This window comes from Dysidea avara, chromosome 13, assembly GCF_963678975.1.
Source record: "Dysidea avara chromosome 13, odDysAvar1.4, whole genome shotgun sequence".
NCBI lineage: Eukaryota > Metazoa > Porifera > Demospongiae > Dictyoceratida > Dysideidae > Dysidea > Dysidea avara.
In genome coordinates, this window is record NC_089284.1 from 10,692,015 (window position 1) to 10,712,646 (window position 20,632).

Below are 20,632 nucleotides of genomic sequence, written 5' to 3' on the forward strand. Positions count from 1 at the left end.
TGACACCTAAAAATAAAATTCATTTTATTATTCCTTACCATCAAGGCCATGGTGTGGTTTTGTTTATCATACTCATTTGGTCCCCAAGTTTTCGTTCTGGATGGCAATTCAACAACTGCAGTGGTATCTCCAGAGTCAAATCTTGCCAAAGGTGCAGCAACATTTCCTGAGTCAAATCTTGCAATAGGAAAGTAGTCAGTTTGTTGCTTTGACTTTGATGGCAGTAAGTTCTCTACAATGCAACTTTCCAGCGCTCCGAGTTTTGGGTCATCAAAATCATCAACAAATTCATAGTTGTACATCAAATGGGTAACAAACGGAGCACCATCTACTTCAATCTCTTTTGTCACTATGCACTTGTCAAGGACAACTCTAGCCAGATCTGTGTTGGAGAAAGTTTACATATATAGCTTATGCATGTGCACATGTGGTTGTTTACACTGTCTGTGATTAATACAGTGGAATCTAGTGACTAGAATCTGAATAAAAATCCACCTCTCTAAAAGGACTACTCCAAACTGTGAGAAATTTTTAAAAGTAACCCATCTGCTTAGTAAGGCAAAGAAAGTTTGGCTTAATAAGTATCAAATGGTATGGTAGTACCGTTTAAGTAGGGATCATCTTGAAAATGTTGCACACCGCCCAAAATTCGGGCCTACTTTATTCCACGGACTGGACTGGACTCGCGGACTGAGCTGGAAATAGCTTTTAAACAATAATCCAGGAATTATCCATCTCTTGCAACACTGGAGATACCACTATTGAGCTACAACTGTGCTGCTGCTGGCTCTTCCTTACAAGTCATGACACTAGCGCATACACGGACTGGACTCGTGGACTGAGCTATTGTTGTAGTGTACATGTTTTCCTTTGTTGCTTCAGTACTTAACACTAGCGTTAGGGTTGTAGTGATGAACCAGATTATCAGTGTTGGGAGTAACGCGTTACATAAGTAACACGTTACGTAATATTATTACTTTTGTGGTACCTAAGTAATATAATGAAATACACTATAAAAACAGGTAATATAACTCAAGTTATTTTACTTATCAATGTAACGCGTTACCTAAGTAATATAGTTACTGTGACGAGTCTAATATTACGTAATATTATTACAAGTAACGAAGTTACTAATCTTGTTAGTTATCCTCTGAGTAACGTCTAGCCACAACGAAGTAACGAAGCCTACTGAATGAAGCTTATTCACCAGCTTCTTACTTATAACCAAGATTTGCACATTGTCCAACAACGCAATCATGTCATGTGATAAGGCGGTAGTTTCACATGTGACAGCTTAGGGCCGCGGACACAAAGTAATATAATATGTAATATTATTATAGTTACTTTATTTTATGGGTAATATGTAACTGTAACTAAATAGTTCAGTTGTAGTAATATGTAATATGTAACTAGTTACTTTTAAAAAGTAACTTGCCCAACACTGCAGATTATTTGCATAGCCCCATCACCTTGCCTAGTGGTGCCACCTAGCTACCTGCTAAGAATAATTACTGGCTCATCTCCACAGCTGTAACACTAGTGCTAAAGCAACAAAGGAAAACATCTACGCTACAAGAATAGTCTCTATCCCACTGTATCACTGCTAGTACACATGTATCGTAAGTGTATTCTAATTAATTAGTGCATGCGCTAGTGTCATGACTTGTAAGGAAGAGCAAGCAGCAGCACAGTTGTAGCTCGATAGTGGTGTCTCCAGTGTTGCAAGAGATGGATAATTCCTGGATTATTGTTTAAAAGCTGTTTCCAGCTCAGTCCGCGAGTCCAGTCCAGTCCGTTGAATAAAGTAGGCCCAAAATTCGGCCTTAAAAATCATCCTAGAGACATTTTATATGACGAAATCACCTTTACAGAATAGTACTAGTCTATATAATATATAAAACAGCATTAAATATAACAAAATACTTACAGGTGACCAGATATAGAATTTTTTAAAATTGCCAAAATTCGGATTTTAGTCTCACTGCCTCACTCCCTGACCACAGTTGCAAGGCTAGAGGCCAAACGAAGCAGTGCACAGTCACCATTTTACACCGCAATAACAAACTCACTGGTGGGATGTGCCTTTTGGGGTTCCGATGAGTGTAGGCCCTCTGCGCCATGTCTTTTCTTTTATCTTCAATCAGGCTGCTTGTCTTCATCATCCAACGAAACCATATCGAGGCGTTAATTTTCTGTATCAACACTTTCTTTCAGCAATATAATATAGACGCCACAGAATTATTTCAGAGCTGGATTTCAGAAGTGCTTCAGTCCTGGCGCTACTATAAGGCTAGATATATGCAAGTTCACAATAGGGATCCCATTCGTAATAGGTTCGCCACCACACCCATTAATTAAAGATCTAGGTGGACTAATAGCAATAGAGTACGGAGACCACAACTCTTAACAATCTAGCTGTTTACTTAACAGTAAACAAAATGACCTCACCCCTTATTGGTCTAGCTACATAGCTGCACACCTCTTGACTGACTCGAGATATACTCTAATACAACAGTAACTCTAATATAACAGTCAAGTATGATATTCTAATAGAACAGTCACAAGTTACATTATAGCTAGCTATGCTACACAGCAAAAAACTTAACTAAAATCGTAAATTTTAAAATGAAGTAAACTATGCAACAAAAAGTAGCGAAACAAGAGATGAATGATGGTATTACAGCATAGCTCAGTGGGATGAATGATGGTATTACAGCATAGCTCAGTGGGAAAGTCCCTACTTTGGTACTGTGCCAAAGTAGGGACTTTCCCACTGAGCTATGCTGTAATACCATCATTCATCTCTTGTCTCACTACTTTTGTTGCATAGATCCCTACTTCATTTTAAAATAAAAATACTAGTAACTGTTTTAAGTTTCATTGTATATGTACGTACATGTTAACTATAGCAAGTGATTACCTGGCATGTGTTTGATAAGCAATCTCATAGGTGTTATGTTTTTGCTAGTACACATTCTCATTGCTTTGTCCCAGTGTACACTAGTGATGATCTCCAGTGCTATCTCCCTAAACAGTAAACCATGACTCTTGCTGGCTACATCTTCAATACAATTCTTACTTGTGACCCTTAATGATTGCATCAGCTAAGGCATTGTGTCTTAAAGTATTTGTCAATGTCACATCAATTTTGGGATGGTCCAGCAGCACCTTGACCACTTTCACGTGGTCTTGCTGGGTAGCTAGAAGCAGTGGAGAAACCTGAAGGGATCACATGCTTTGATAACAATGTTGTGAAATGAAATCTGAATTGTTGTAATGCCAGGCTGAAGAGCACCGAAAATTATAATAGTGGAGATGCATAGTTTAGACACTTCGTGTTTATGTTTTAAAGGAAAAATTGAATACATATGCAACCCAGTCTGGGAAAACCAGTCTTATTACCTATCAAGAAATGCCAGTTTTAAGTATACAGTGTGTTGTAACTCACTAATGGATGAAGCTATGTGTACCAAATTTTCTCACATTTACACAAATTCTTTACCTCGCACAGCATCCACTGTACAAGTAGCTAACAGCTAAGTTTCCCACCATTTTAGATAGTTTTAAAACTGGGGTTGACTACATCAAGGTGAGTTCCAAAAGGGGTGGGAGGTAGGAGCTGGAGAAAGGCAAGGGCTGTTTAAAGATAAAAGAGGAAGGTGTAGGGATGAATTAGACCAAATTTTGGGGCATTCAGGTATCAAAACTGGCTAAAATGAAAGAGCATTTACAGCACAGGTCTTCATTCAACACCACAGAGCTATACAGCCACATACAGCCATCCCCAGGCTCCATTAGGGCCCCAGACCGCTTGTACGGATTGCCGCTGCGCTTAGGAAAAGCAGCCAGCAAAAGCTAACCACTCAAGTCTAGCTGATTTTGATAATGAAATTTGACAGTTTATTCATGTAGCTTTGTGTTCTTGGTGAAAAATTAAATCTGCTGTCATAGGCGATAAGACTGGTTTTCCCAGACCCACTCATTTACATTGATAACTAAGCAGTACTCCAGGGGTAGATCCAGGAGCTGAGGACTAATTACATAATTATGTAGGTGGTTAGCATGAAAGCTATAGTGTTACTGTACAGTTAAGATGTTTTAATGGCTTGATGGGGGTGTGATCATCAATATTAACGTTGGGTCTTGCTAAGTGAATCAAATTTATGTCTTTAGCTATGGCTGCACTACTAGGGTAACTAGAGTATTGACTGCTCTATTGGAGAACGTTTTTGTGGTTACCTACATGGTTAAAGAGAAAGGATGCCTTGTGTACAGCTTCTCAATACATGCTTTATATATTCCCATGCAGTGTTGGGGGTAAAGTGTTACATAATAATTATTACTTTTATGGTAACATAGTAATATAACAAAATACGCTATAAAAACACTCAAGTTACTTTACTTACAAATGTAATGCATTACCTAAGTAATGAAGTTACTGTAACGAGTCTAATATTATGTAATATTATTACTACAAGTAACAAAGTTACTAATCTTGTTAGTAATCCACTGAGTAATGCCTAGCCACAACGAAGTAACGAGGCCTACTGAATGAAGCTTATTCACCAGCTTCTTACTTATAACCAAGATTTACACATTGTCCAACAACACAATCATGTCACGTGATAAGGTGGTAGTTTCACACATGACAGCTTAAGGCTGTGGAAACAAAGTAATATAATGTGTATAACTAAATAGTTCAGTTGAAAGTAATATGTAACGAGTTACTTTTAAAAGGTAATTCCCCCAACATAACCCCATGCATGCGTAGCACCTGAAAATAACTATAACTTAAAAGTGCAGGTGGGAGAGAAGAAGAGGGAATTTATCCATATGCCCCATCCTGTGTCCACCATTGGTCCTTGAATAACTTTCAATCTCTGCTTTGTTCATTGGAAACATGAAGTCCTGATGGTGCTATTATTATGACAAAATTATTTTTTCCTTAATCTTAAGCTTATTAAATACACATCAATTATCCGACCCCCTTGGGACCATGACATGTTCAGGTAATGAAAAGGTTTGAATAATCAAAGCCTGTTTATTTATATACAGAGCCCTGTTCAAGTACTTTAATAGAACATACATCTTAGACAAAATACTCTAATAGAGCAGTCATTTCTACTGTTCAGATAATAGAGGGAGTACTGAATACATATGGCATATATTGCTTTACAAGGTGTTATATTGTATACCTTGAGTTCAGCATAGTTTCCATTGCAGGATACATCTTGATCAAGCAAGAACTTCACAACTTTATCATGGCCATAAAAAGCAGCACAGGAAATAGGTGTGCCTAATTTCTCATTGCTGTAAGGAACGTAACAAATGCATATATATATATATATATTATCACAACATCTGCATTAGTACAATGAAACAAATTATGTACAGAGCAAGAGTGTCTCTAAAACCTGTAAAAGATATAATATTTGGAACTGCCTACATGGTCTCAATTCAATAGAATTTAGCATACCTCAGTTCTGGGGATAATCCACTGTGAAGAAGGAACTCAACAATTTCAAGTTGTCCATAAATACAGGCAATATGTAAGGCATTGTTACGTTCTTTATCAACCTTCGTAATATCGGCGTCCTTATCCAGTAATTCTTTGACACAGCTATAGATAGGTACATACATAATTTTTAATTTCATAATATGAAAGCTGCTTTAATTGTAACCCAACATTTAAAAGCTGTATTAATGCAATCAATGACGAATGTCTATTGTTGTCATACAGAGTCCAGATTTAAACATGGAATTTTGGAACACTATCCTGCCTCGTGCTGCTTTGTTTTGTGTCCTAGCAGTTTAATTCTATCATGTTGTACTATTGGTGAATGACGAGAGGGTAGTTTATGACTTTGTATGTGCTACTCTGTTATTCTTGGCATGAAAATGCAAAATGGTAGTAGTAGTGTACTGAACTTTATCAGTGTTGTCTCTTTTGTTATGGCACAAACTGAACCTTACACACAACGTTCAACGTTCAACCTACAGGCTGCAGTTATTCAAGACTCTAGTGATTAGCTCTGCCAGAATAATTACCCTTCCCAGTGGAATAATGTTTGTTCACACACAACACAACACACACACAGATTGGTACTTTGGATTCGTGCATGTCCTTGTACTGTTTAAGGTGCTATGCTGTACAATGACAGCATTTAGAAGACAGAGGTACCTGCTGTGGTTGTTGGAAGTGATGAACAATAGAGGTATATACCTAGGATGGAATAGCTCAGAAAGCAAAGAAAACAACAGGAGAATTGACTACATAAGCAAGGGTAAGCTGGAAGAGTGTTTGTAAATTAAAATACACGGCACCATCGGCTAAGGAACACAGTTTTTAGAGGTTTGGAGGTTTGTCACATGCTGTCAAGTGTTGAAGATATGTTACAATGCTCTCAGGAGCAACATAAGAATTTCATACACACTGGATAGAAGTTGTTACTTATTATTTGCACGTAACCTACATTGCTGTATGGCAAGAAACAAAGAAGAACTTAGCATTGCTATTTAAAGTAACAGTGGGAATAGCTATACCTTTGGGGTATGTTCATGTATGTTGGTCAAATGTTTAGATTATTATTATTCTCTTACTCATCATCGCCATATTGAGCACCAATGTGTAATGGAGTGTGTCCCTGTATATTCTCAGAGTGCATAAGGCCATCAGTCACTGGATTGTCTAGTAGTACCTATATAAAGATAATATGCTATAAATCACAAAAATTATATACAAAGGCTTGTTCAATTACTTGTATGCAGTTCAGAGCACCAAACTTAGCCGCAGCATGCATAACAGTATTGTCTTCTTCGTCTATTTTCTGGCATGCGAAATCAGCACCCTTTCCAATAAGGGCCTACAAACAGGTTAACATATCACGTCACTTTACGTTTATAATATACATCACCTTCAGCAATGCTGTGTACTCATTTTCAATAGACCAAACAACTACAGACTTGTCATTCTTAGCTTCAGAATGGATGTCACATCCTATGTCAAGCATTACAGAAATTGTCTCCACATGTCCTCCTTTGATTGCTAACATGAGTGGAGTTATTTCATCATAGTCTCTTGCATTAATCTCAGCACCACTAAAAGTATGTATAGAAATGAGTGCATGTGTGTATGTGAATGTTTAGTATGCGTTTACATGTATATGTGGAATAGAATTGAGTAAGTAGCAATCAAATTTCTATCAGTTTGGGTTTTTTTTGCCTAAAAAATATCACCCAGGAACCAATCTCACCTTTCCTTCATGACAGTTTGGCAGTATTGGTAGGCATGACCAGGCCCAAAAATATCTTCACACCAACCCCAAATCCTTCCTACAAGTTTCTGACTGACTGCCTGACTGAAGTGACTGACTGATGCCTCCAGCCAAGCATAACTTCACAATGAATTAAGCTACAGGCTTGACTTCTTCATTGTTAGGTGTCGCTTCATCTGAGATGTGCCTTTTCGTCAACCACAGTATGTACAATACATGCATCATGAACTTACCATTGTCCTCCTTTGCACCCCAGTTCTTTTTGGAGACCACGCAAAATGTAAATTCGCGATAGCACGACACAGCTTGCCTGACTAGCTATCATGCTAAACGCCTGTATTTTCTGTTGTGAGTGGATACACTTCCCATACTGTTCTTCGTTTATAATGCTGTGTAATGGGTGGAACATATTTGAAAATGAAGTGTAATGACCACTTCACTTTTGAGAAATTGATTGTTGGGCACACATTCAGACACAAATTTAATTTTATGGCATGCCAGGCACTGTCTTTCTTTTAATGCAGTATGCATGGCTTCATTAGTTGTAATTATGTTACAAAAAGGAAACAAACAAGTAGAAGGAAGAATTTTAAGTTGGATTAGAGATCAAAGAAAAAAAGTTGTGAAACAAGATAGCTATATCTGCATATTTACTAATGGAGATTTAATACGTAAAATATAACAATTATACATCTAGACACTCTGTATAGAAACAATCACTTGATTGAGTTGGAAAAATAATTTATTGTGACTATATGTCCCTGTAGCTATGGGGCAACTTTACTCGAGGTTTGGTATAAAAAGAAAATCTTACTTTTGAATAAAGACCAGTAAAGTCTCTGTGTGACCCATCATGGCTGCAGTGTGTAGAGGTGTCTGGCGATAAAAATTCCGGTAACTCAGCAATGATGGATCTTTTGCAGTAATGGCCAAATTAGACTCAGCATTATCTGTTGGACCGAACATGTGTAGTAGTGATTCATTTTTCTCATTAGTGTACTGCACATCCACACCATGTGAGATCAAAAGCTTCACAATAGCAGCATTGCTGTAGGGAGATTTCTTTGCAATCATTACTGGGGTATTGCCATGCTGGTCTTTCTTAGTTAGTAGCGTTCTGGTGTCCTCTGGTCTCTCCTTGAATATCAACTCAACAATATTGATGCTACCACTGTAGCAAGCTGAATGTAATGGAGTGTATCCATCAGCATCCTTGAGATGGACATTGGCACCATGTTGTAACAGAGCTTGTGCTATTTGATGGCTATCATTGGCTGCCACCATGTGTAAAGGTGTTTTACCCTTCTTGCCTGTAACATTGACATTCAGCTCTGGCTTTGCCATCAATTCCTTAATCAGCTGCAAGTTATTTATTCGTATTGCAAGAATGATTGGTGCTTCGTAAGTCTTGCTGGAGCCATTCACTTTACACCCTCGAGCAACCAATAATTTAACAACTTTTATATTGTCCTCTTCTGCTGTGCTTTTATCTTCTTCTCCAGAACTTGGTGGAAATGAATTCAAGTACTTTATTGAGAGAACGAGGGGAGTATCCTTACTTTCACGAGCAGTAGGATATTCAATATCTATAATATAGTAAGATAGGGTTAGGGTCAGATAGTGATTTTCTTATTATGTAACCACACACTATACAGTAAAAATCTGTACATGAAACCATTTTCAGTAAAATAGGCCAACCTGTCCAGCTTACACACTATAATGTTGTGGGACAAGTCAAACAAATTAAGCACAACTGTACCCTTAATTTACACCAAAAATAACTCCCTACTAGTTTTAATTCATGTAATTGAAATTTACACTTCTTTGACTAAAGACTGACCAACCAACAGACCAACAGATCAGTGGGGTGGCTGCTCTACTAGACAGAGATGCTAAATAGCATCATGGGGGCAAGCTTCTCATGAGGCTTTCTGTGTTCATTACATCAACTTTCGGAACCAGTCAGATGGTCGTACTGACGGTTGAAGCGAATACTACCAGGGGGGCTTGCCTAGAGTATCAGATCAGGTTATAGTTTAGTCATAGTTCACCACACACACAATCTCACCAAGAAAACATGTTAGGTATCTGAATATCAAATGAATTCTTTGAGACAGTTGAGGTATATTTTCAGACTCCCACTTTAGTGACTCATTCATGCAATACACATAACTATACACAAACAGTAACTATACCTGCTCCCATCCTGATCAAAGTCTCAATGCAGTTTATTCTCTTATACATCACTGCATAATGTAGCATGTTGTATCCATGTGAACTGTGTATGTTAATCAGAGTTCCACGTGGTATGGTAAGATATTCAAATTTTAGAATCAGTTCTTGTAGTGTCTCTGCATCGCCATTAGCAGCAGCCTAGTGGAGAAGTGGTACATATTCATGAGTAGTTTTACAAATAAACTAACACAATTCCACTGATATAGCTATCTATGTATTTAAGTGGGTGTCATTTATACTGGTGTTGAACGACAAGACAGGATTTTTAAATCAGGCACATGCCTACAGCCAGCCAAAGGCCGGTTGTGGACATGCACCTGGTTTACTGAATTGTTTTTTGAAGTGTGTGCAGCTATCTACCTAGTATCTATGATAGTCCATATGCACCCATGTGAGCAAAACCGTTAAATGGCAAAAGTTGACTGCACGTAAGAAGTAAAATCTAAATGAAGTTTGTATTAAACTTCTGCACAGGTAAACTTTACTCTGAGGCGGCAGTCTGAAATATGGGTGTGGCAAGTCTCCTCAGACTTTGTGAACTACCTTCCCTTTGGGTTTTACAAGCGTATAACAACTCAAATACAGCGGTGCCAGCCTTGTAGACTAACAGGAATAGTGTATTCCTTTGAGTTGAAGGGGTGTATATCACATACTTGCACAAACGAAAATGTAGGGTAGCCTTGTGCATAGCTTTGTTGAGGGAATTTATGGGAAAAAACATGATAGACAAACTACAAAACAGTAGAGAAGATATTTCCGTGTTGTTTAAAGCGATTTGTTCGAATAGCACTTCCTTAGCAGTGCATATCAATGTAATTAGACAATTACAAATTATTTACTAATTGCAAAACACGAAATTATAATTCTGTATGTATTATTATAAAATATAAACCTATATTGTATAGTAAAAAACTTTGGCAGTAACAAAGTATGACGAAACCCCTCTGTTGAAAAAATTGGCGGAAAAACTTTGGCGATTGAAATAATATTCGCCAAAGATTTTAATGCCAAAGTTGTTACTGTACGGTACACAAGGATAAAACGACAAGGTGTTAACTCATCAGTTAAGTAGTGTAGTAAGTGTATAGGTAGCTAGCGTTGTTGTTGTAGCAGTACTTTTGTAGCTACTGATCTAATGACGTGCTAGCAAAGGCATGCTTCTCTATCTTCTGTGATGCTGAGAGCGACCGTATTTGCTTTTTCAGTGAACTCCAGTAGTAGATGTTATCACATATATCAAAGTATTTGGCCAAATCCATCGCGAGACGATGAACTAACAGACGTGCGAACAGGAAGTTGGTTGGAAATGCTATCCCAAGGAGTGCTTACAACTGTGGGACACATTCCTAGGAAGATCAAGATCTCCAAGTCAGCTCGATCTTTATTGCGTGGTGGTACGAGCTGACCTTCATCTCAAGTTCTAGTTACTCAAAATGCTCGTGTGATCATCTAAAATAATTAGTGAAAAAAACTTTGGTGAATTGAATGCTATTCGCCAAATTCACCAAAGTTTTCTACCGCCAAAGTTTCTTACTATACGGTATAATAGCATAGCGTGAAACAATAATTTAACCTCTAATATAATACTCAGCTATCCTACTATGGCAATCATATATACCCATTATTTATTTCCTGGGAGACATTCAAACTCCTCTAATAGTGTTATTTTGTTACTAAATTTCTTGGAAAGTGCTTTGATACATTTATGAAAAGATTACAATCTTTTGAAATATCTATCCTGTTGTTTGAAACTAATTCACTGGTGGACAGTGTATTGTCATTTTGAAGGCTCACCAAAATAATGAAATTTTAGTTAATAATAATAACCGCTCGCCCTCATACACTACCTGATTGCTCTCAAGGTGACGGGAAACAAGGAATCTTATTATGTTGGCCTTATCTGGGCTCCATCCCGGGTATGGCTATACCACAGTAAAAAAGGTTAGTTACCTGAATATCCAAAGTTCAAACTATAAAATGTGAACTCTGGAATAAGAACTCTGACAGCTAAGAAATGGAAGTTCTACTAAAGCTGCTTTATAAGTATATAAAACTTTACATGTTTTATTTTGGATGCTGGAAATTTTAAAAATATGTAAGCAAAACAATTAGCTACATCTTCAATAATCACCATTGTGCCCTAGGAAAAAAAGTTATATTGTAAAAACAACAGTTCATAATATTTGTATGGGTTATGAACTCTTGGTAAAGAGCATGCTTTATTCACTATTGACACAGAAATGGTTTAGAGCTATACAAGAATGAAAGCATTTGTGAAATGCAGATACTTTCCCACCGTTTTCACCAAGCATAGAGTCTACACTAAATTCATGATGTACTGTGGAGTAGATGTTGCAGTTATGAGACACAGATTTAAATCTATGCTCTGTTCCAAAAGGGAATGTTTCAGACTTCCAAGGAACTCACCCACCACGACATGCTGAATCATTACGTATCCTTTTTGCCTTTGCATCATCATTGTGCTGATCCGACATAAATTAATTCAATCATGTGTTACCTATATCAACTGAATCGCCATCACGTGAGAAGCAAAATGACATCAAGAGAAAGCTGATAAGGTGAAGTATGGCCGAGTTATGACTTTTTGTACATCGTTCTTTAAGAAGGAAGAAGTTCTCTTTTTTTAGCTCTTTCAAAGTATAGCAGGAAGCTCTGGGTTGGATGGACATGACAAAGTATTAAACTAAAATTTAATGGTACGTAAGATGGTGTTTGTCATTTTTAGATAGCTCTAACAGTTTTTGTGCTATGGAACTTTGTTTTATAAGGCATGCATGCAGTTTACTGGATTATGCATTTTCAGAGCTTGCATTTTATAAAAAAACTGCAGGTTTAAGAGTTATGTAGCAAACATACTGTGCGCTATAACATATTCTCCAGTACTGTAACATGCAAAAAATTACTGTAAAAATTGGCCTAGCTGAAAAATGAGATGAATTTAATTTACACTACAATAATTAAGCAAGGTGTTCCATAATACGTACCTGCTGTCTCAGCACCTAAATCTGAGGACATGTCTTCAGAAATTTTTGAGATTTTAGAAACTTTAATCATGACATTACATTTTAACTAACAAATGCAGTAATTTCAATGCTTTAGGACAAAAGTTAAGATTCAGCTGCAGCTGTGATTGCTCTATTAGAGTAGTTACTTGACAAAACAGTAAAGTGTTGCTGAGGGTTTGTTAGGTATAATGGATGCTATAATGAAACAATTGGCTAATAGACTGCATGCAATGCACAACAAGCTGGCTAGCTGCTCTTCCATGATGAAGCGCACACGCATGCACGCACACACAGAGAGGAAATATGCAACCAAATTTGATTAACATTGACAAAGTATTAAAAGATTTGTAGAAACTCTATATTGTTGGGAAATGTTATGAAGTTTAGAATTTGTGAAAAGCTAGAATACCTAAATACTTAAGATCATCCCTGCATACAGCTAGTGATGTTAAAAACCCAATGTCTATGGAGTGAGAATCTGCTGATTCTCACCTTATAGACTATGAGGGCTACAGCACAACCATGTACTCAAATATGTTGTTTTCATTGTATTAGTGACAATACTCTGCACAACTGCATCCATGTATGGACAACTACTCCATTAACGTGAAGAGACGTAACAATCAAATTCCACGCAAGAGTGCAATGGGCTATTGATAACACTCCATTCACACTGTCCTGGGTGGCCAACCCGAGATATCAAACTAGACTCAGCCCTTGTTCACACTACTGCTCAACAAGCACACTAGGGATTGCGAGTGGCAAATGATAATCAGCTAATAAGCTGTTTATTGTTTAGGTACTTAATAAAAACTACTGAAAATTGTAGCGACGATATGAAGACAAAGCTGTACGATGTTATAGTTGCTGTATTATAGCCAGTGGGTGCCCCTTTTGCTAATGTCAGTAGAACAAAGCTGTTTGGAGTCTACTGGAAGCATGGCGCATTTTGCAGTACGTCACATCATAGCCATGCATGCTTGTAGGATACTTTTAGAGTGTAGAATATACTTGTTGTGCGGCCAGCAGAAGCACATTATTGTTGTCACCAGAGCTGGCCATTCTGGAATGTATTCACATTGTATCCGGACCAGCCTGTGCCAGCCAATCTCACTTTGTCGTGTACGGTTCAGGACGGCCCACACTCCGAGCCATACTGTGCTGTACCTGGGTCAGAAGGTAGTGTGAATGGGGTGCAACAGTGGATCATATACCAATAACATATATTTAAAAATATTTTAAAAACAATAATTTTGTAACATGATTGTACCAAGAGTCCATAATACAAGTAAGGAGGAGAGTATCTAACTGGAATACATCCAGGAAAATCACTGAGTCAAGTAACACATTTGATCAAAGGTAAATGATTTTGCCCAAACTTTATTGGAAGCTGGATACTGACTCCCTTTACTTATACTTTATAAAAAAATTATTAATTCAAAAATGAAGTAGCGATAAAAAGCAGTGAAACAAGAGATAAATGATGGTATTACAGCATAGCTCTCCCTACAATGGCATGCTATAACAATTATTTTGTTGAATGCCAAGTAGGGATTTTCCCACCGAGCTATGCTGTAATACTATCATTCATCTATTGTTTCACTACTTTTATCACTTGGATCCCTACTCCATTTTAAAATAAAAATATACTAGTTTGTTCAGTTTTGTTTTTTTTGTTCTAGCCTATAGCTATACATGTGTGACTGTTTTATTAGGGTGACTACTGTATTAGAGTATCTTGACTATGACTGAGGTATGGTCACTATTCCTTATTTTCACTGTGCAATTATTGTCAATACAGCTAAACCAATAAGGGGTGTTGTCATCATGTTAGAGTACCGTATAGCTGGTTTTTGTCCCGAGCTTTAAATGCTGCGAGTAAAACAATTGTTACAAATTTTCGTGCAAATAAAATCTCACAGGCATTTACCTTTTTACACGTTCACCACTAGAGACACGTCATAGATCGTATATTCTTTGTACAAGAATATACGATCTATGGTGGTGGTAGTTATGAAGGATTCAGATGAAACTGTGGGACACCTGCCAAGAATAATAAAGACTTAGTATGTTTATAGAGCAAGGTGGTGATATAGCTTGTGTGGTACCATAGATCGTATATTCTTTGTACCAAAGAAGATACGATCTATGATGGTAACAAGTAAACAGTGGCAATGTTTTAATAGTGACAACATTTATATTGTAGCGGATTAATTTTTTGCAAATTTATACCTGATGCAAAAAAAAAATTTCCCTGCAACAAAAAATCAGCTATACAGTAAATAGATTGTTAAGAGGTGTGGTCTCCACACTGGATTGTTATTAATCAACCAAGATGATTAATGGGTGTGGTCTCGAACCTGCTGTGAAGTTATAAGTATCTACCGGGTGTCCAGTATCTTTAACAGTAGCATAAGCGGTTTAAATAATAATCTTATGCTGCTTAAGGAAAGTGTAAAATAAAAAATTAACACTTGGATATTGTTGCATGAAGAAGATAATGACCAGCCTCAAAGGAAAGACAGGATGCAGAGAAAACACACTCATCAGAACCCCAAAAGGAACATCCCACTGGTGAGTTTGCTGTTGTGGCATAAAATGTTGCTGTACACTGCTTCAATTGGCTTCCAGCTTTGCAACCGTGGTCAGAAAAGTTTGAGTTCAGGCGATTTTCTTTAAAATTCTACAGACCTTAAGAGAGAGAGAAGCAAAGCCTACATCTTAACCAAAAGAAACAATTACTATAATTAACTTTCTGCTTGTCAGCCAATGTTGGAGCCAACTTCTTGTATACTCATGCCACCACACAAGCAGATGAGAGAAACATACCATCTCAACCTCCCTCACACTCTCATCGTAAACACATCTCTTTTCTTGCTCATTGGCTATTATAGCATCGGAGATCACAAGTAGAAGCTTACAAATGTGATTACATGCTTATCCTATGCTGGTTGTTCAGCATTGGTATTAGCCCATTGTCTATCCACTTCCTTGGCAGTTGTTACACTTGTGGTGGCAAGGGCATTCCATCTAGCCCAGAAAAAAACACATTTGCAAACTGAATTACATCAAATGCGTGGAGAACTAATACACACTGAATCCCTACATATGTATTTTGTTTCATTAGATACATCAACAAAAGCATTACATCACAACAAGGTACATGTACTTGGTGAAGCCGTAAAACCACCTAGCTAAAGGATTTTAGGAATTACAAATATCTATCAAAGTATTTAACTTTCTTTCAGCTACTCTGAAATCTAGTTAGCAACTAGTCTGAGCATGAAGATTTTAATCGATAGTGTTCAAATATTGACAGTAGAGTGTAGATTACTTATAGCAAGTTCTTCTGGGCTTGTGGATTAACAGTTGCAAGAGGTGGAGGGCCATAAATTCAAAACCAAATACTGCTTCCTCAAAATACTTTCATGGCTTGCAAGACTCACCTAGCATAATCCAAAAGCTGGGAATTAAGCAGCTGTACCACACACATTTGTTAGATTGCATTGACTTCGCACTACACTTTATCCTTTTAGCTTTGTGTCGTTTCTGCAGTCAAACAATTAAACATTGTCTATCTATCAGAAAGGTGTGGAGAGTTTATGGAGTTTTAACAGAGCGCTATGAGGTGTGTGCAGAAACTAAATCAGAAGGAATCAGTACCATATTTGATATATAAAGAGTAGGGCTGTGCGATAATAGTAAAATCTAAGTGACAACCATTTTATCTTGATAATCGATATTATCTCGATAATAATGTAATATTGTAAACACAGTTTTACATATTTGCTGACGTAAAGTCCTTATCAAGTCAGACATTTTACCTGTTCCTCATTTAATTCGATACTTTTCCAAACATTTTTCATCTGACTGTGGTTGATATACACTAGATTACGGAGATTTACTATTATCTCGATAATGAAAATCATTATCTAATTTACGATAGGTAATTTAGGTATCTAGATTATCTTTTTATCTAAATTATCTCCCAGCCCTAATAAAGAGTTTCAACATGTTCTTTCTACCAGTTTAGAACTTTGGGAGAGCAGCTTCACTTCTCCAAGAGTCATCTTGTAATAGCGATGCAAATATTAGCATATAATCATCATGTTGACGTGACATTAGCTATTAGTTTGCACCTTTAGAACTGAATAGTGGTTCAATGAATCAGAATTGCGATTTCACGGTTTAGGAACTTTTTTTCTCGGTGAAAATTGTGCTCGTGGTATCTGGATTGCAAATACAGAAGAGATTGTGGTCATCCATAACTCGAGCAAAACTTTGGCAAAAAAGAATGTGCTCAGGCGAAAGTTGTGAACATCTACCTTAGATATACTTCGAATTCTAACAAGACCATCTAGCTGTGAGCATCTCACCAAAAGTATAACTTGAAGAAAGAAAGAAACCACTATACTCTCCCATGCAGGAGAATATAAAAATATATACCACATGATACAGTAGACATTTCCTCAAGGAAATCAGTGGGTTGACAGACACCTGTCTGTATATGTTAATCATCAAATAAACACAGAAGCCTAAATCACATCAGAACACTGAAGTGAAAAGTGTACAATATCCTGGATTCCCAAACAGTTGGCTTCCACACTAGACAACAGAAACATGTGAGAGCGAAGTGGTAATAGTAATTACACGTATATACCAAAAGTATCTGTCGCTTCTGCGCTACATGGCCTGAGCAAAAACATGTATGTCTACATGTATTTTACAATTGTAACTATCGTATAGCATTGTATTATACGATATGTTATACCGGCTTACTGAACTAGGGAAGGTTAAGATGTCATAAGTGTGCATACGTATGTGTGCCCGTGTGTGTGCATGCAAACCAGTGACCATTTTCTGCTGAACTGTTTTGATGCTTGGTAATACCTAGCTGCTGTTGTTTATATTCTCTTTAGTTCAAGAAACTTAATACTAACTTTAAAAATTGCATGCTGGGAACAAATGCATGTCTTCAATAGTGGTGTTGGAGTTGTCATGAAATTTCAGGTTCCATGGCTTCTATCCATGAGACATGGTACAGTATTCTATGAAATTTATTAGGGGTCTGCCTGTACTGATTGTATAGTGCACAGTTGCCCTAGTACTGGCACAGGTTGGCAATAGCTATGTTTTGTGTGGCTGCCAGAGATTTTGTTTTGCTTGTTGTGTGTGCACGTGTGCGTGTGTGGCTAGAGCATTGGCCTGGTAATCAAAAGGTTCCAGGTTCGATGCCCAGTTATGCAAATTTGGTATTGTTGTTTCCTTGAGCACTTTATTCGCATTGCTCCACTACCCACTGTATATTGGGGACCTGGTGTCATCGGAGGAAGCAGCCCACCCAACTGTAATTACTGGGGAAGCAAATGCCTAACTGTCCTTGCCTTGCTTAGCAGTGTTGGGGTCGTTGTAGAACTTTAGGTGTCGCGACTTCTCTCTGTGAGACCTGGACAGTCCTCCTGTGTGCACAAGGCTCAAGTGCCTGAGTGGTACACAGGCATCCCAGTGCTCAGCCTAGTTCACCGAGTGACAATAGATGTTTTGCATGGCTGCTGTGGGCTTTGCTTTTGTGTGTGTATGTGTGCATACATGCGTGTAAGGGCGCGCGTGCGTGTGTATGCGCACGATGTGTGTGTGTATGTGGCACACAGAATACTACACTAGCTAATCTGGCTCAAGGGTTGCTAGGAAATTACTCTATGCTTAAAGTACCTGGCATAGATGAGTATTAGAGCTGGGCGATATACCAGTATTGTTAGTAATCTGTGATATTTAAGCCATACCGGTTTTGATACCGCCTGTTTTTTTTAATACTGAGGATTTCTAAATCTTTGCAACACCAAAGCGCAATGCGTTCACGTGCACGCCTATCACCTGAAATTAAAAATTTTTATAACATGCCATGAGACCAGTGAAACACTGACACATGAGTATAAAATCTATCAATAAATGACTTGATTGAATCATAACCGTTGGTACGGTCTAAAGGGTCTAGACCGTCGAATGGGTAAAAGGCGGGAAATGACATACTGGATCACATTTTCCGCTTTGCGTTTCAGACATGTTGCAAAGATTTGGAAATCCTCAGTACCGCCATACCATCTGGGCATTATGTGGGCTTGTTTAGAAGGTAACCAGACATGTGACAATGTTTGTAGGCAGGTGCTGATGTAGTCAGCTAACCAAAGTATGTAAACAAGTTTGTGATAATTTGTACCTGAGGTTTGCTGAGCTACCATGGGTATTTGGTGCTTTTGTTGAGCAGTTACTTTTAATGCTAATGGCTTTTACATTAATACTGTGATACTTTTTATGGAAGGTATATCGTTTGCTATTTTTCAATACTGCCCAGCACTAATCAGTATCTTATAAATAACTGTCACATTAATGATATGATATCACTAATAGATGAATACAATCATATCAGATGAATATTCTTGAAGGATGCCTATTTGATATCAGTCAATAATGTATAAGTTTGCAGACATATGTTATACCTTGGTCAATGGCAAAAAGGTCCAGCTAATACAGGACATGTCCAATACATTTCTATTGAAAAACTATTAAAGAATGAAATTTATTATATTGCATACTACCTACCTTGTGTTCATTTGGGTATGATAGCAACTCTCTGCAAACACACAATGATGCTAGAAGAAGCCCAATTTACAGAAATTTTGGAATGTTAAAATGGCCTACCAGTGTAGCAATATTCCCCATACATTTTGTATTGGGTGTTTCAGGGCCATGTGATATATGGGATATATAACGACCCGTGATATATGGGATATATAACAACCCGTGATATGTGATCGATACCTCAGATTCCAGACTAGATTTGGAAAGATTAGCGAATGGCTTAGCTATAGTAGAAGGAAATCTTGAAAATCACTTTCTTGTCTCTATGGTGAATTGGATGGTGGATATTCAGCAGAGAACAATCCATAGTATTTCGACGTCTTCCCATCTATTAACCTTTACTACATAAGTAAGTATTGTGGAATTGGCTCTGCAGGTTAGTTTTGTAAAATTTAGTGTTTTTGTGATGAAGCACAATAATATTGTGTTTTCGTAGCAAATAAATGCATCAGTAAGGTTTCCTTCCTGCTAAATAATGAAAATCAAATGCCCTTAAAGACTATGAATATATTTTGTGGTGTTGAGGCTGACACATAATAAATCAGTAAGGGCCAGTTAGCAACAAATGATCTGATGTAATGTGATGGGGTGATGACATAATACATATAGTGTTGAGTGTATGTAAGTTTGTTAGTGGCTACACTCTATACCAAATATGGTATAGATATGGGGGTTGCTGCAAGGGAAAACAAATGGTCTAATCCTTTGTAATAACTACATAGCATATAATGAAGTGTTTTCAGGGCAAGAATAAATTCCTGCTGGCAGTAGTGATTCTAATGTTCCGCAACTACTGTCGGCAATGAGCAACCCATAGCCCATATTTATAATCAATAACTTGGTTTAGCTTTTAAGAAAATGCAAATACGATTCAAATCATGCAGCTTTAGGGTAGACATAAAATACACGGTTTCATTCATATCACCAAAATTATCTAACACCATACCAGGCATAGCATTACACACACAATGAAACATAGCCACTGGCTAGCTGCACACCATTAGCAAGTGGTTATTCAATTTTGGTCATTTCTATACCCAGGTCATGTTTATAACATTCACACAATCTGATAATGTATACAGCTACCTCCATTCCACTCGTGAGTATTTCACTCTTCAAGGCAGCTACATCAAGTCTTGGCTCAAGTAGAGTTGGAGTTGTGCCGCTTCCGCGGCCAGTAGTGGAACCTAAATTCATCGTTGTGTCAACTGAGAGTTCGCTCTACTGATGTCAAACTGATGATTAGTGCAGCAGGCAGTCCTCTATCAGACTGAAGGAATCCTGTAACAAGTGTCACACAATCGCTTTAAGTATATCATACCTCGGGGGACAATACAATCTATCAGTTGAGTGGTTTATATTATAGCCTCGCCCCCCCTCAGGGGGTCTCGTGAAACTGACAGTGATGCCTCTGACGTCAGTGATGCCTCTGACGTCAGTGATGCCTCTGACGTCAGT

The 20,632-nt window shown here is 37.7% G+C and overlaps 1 protein-coding gene across 3 annotated transcripts in view; it reads right to left on the reverse strand.

The window, feature by feature from the left end:
* The window catches only part of LOC136242176 (transient receptor potential cation channel subfamily A member 1-like), a 33,288-nt gene extending 12,690 nt beyond the window's left edge, over positions 1-20,598 (reverse strand). Inside the window, exons 1-12 of one of the 3 annotated variants that reach the window (XM_066033594.1) lie at positions 20,496-20,598; positions 20,261-20,444; positions 9,470-9,647; positions 8,089-8,860; positions 6,915-7,098; positions 6,759-6,863; positions 6,601-6,698; positions 5,477-5,620; positions 5,196-5,310; positions 3,080-3,219; positions 2,921-3,027; positions 39-382 (exon numbers count right to left, since the gene is read on the reverse strand). In XM_066033594.1, coding sequence (XP_065889666.1) covers positions 39-382; positions 2,921-3,027; positions 3,080-3,219; positions 5,196-5,310; positions 5,477-5,620; positions 6,601-6,698; positions 6,759-6,863; positions 6,915-7,098; positions 8,089-8,860; positions 9,470-9,647; positions 20,261-20,371 — 2,298 coding nt within the window. In that variant the 5' untranslated portion in view covers positions 20,372-20,444; positions 20,496-20,598. Of the gene's footprint in view, positions 1-38; positions 383-2,920; positions 3,028-3,079; positions 3,220-5,195; positions 5,311-5,476; positions 5,621-6,600; positions 6,699-6,758; positions 6,864-6,914; positions 7,099-8,088; positions 8,861-9,469; positions 9,648-20,260 lie in introns of all 3 variants that reach the window. The other 2 variants (XM_066033596.1, XM_066033593.1) reach the window with 2 other exon arrangements.
* Between the last annotated feature and the right edge of the window lie 34 nt (positions 20,599-20,632).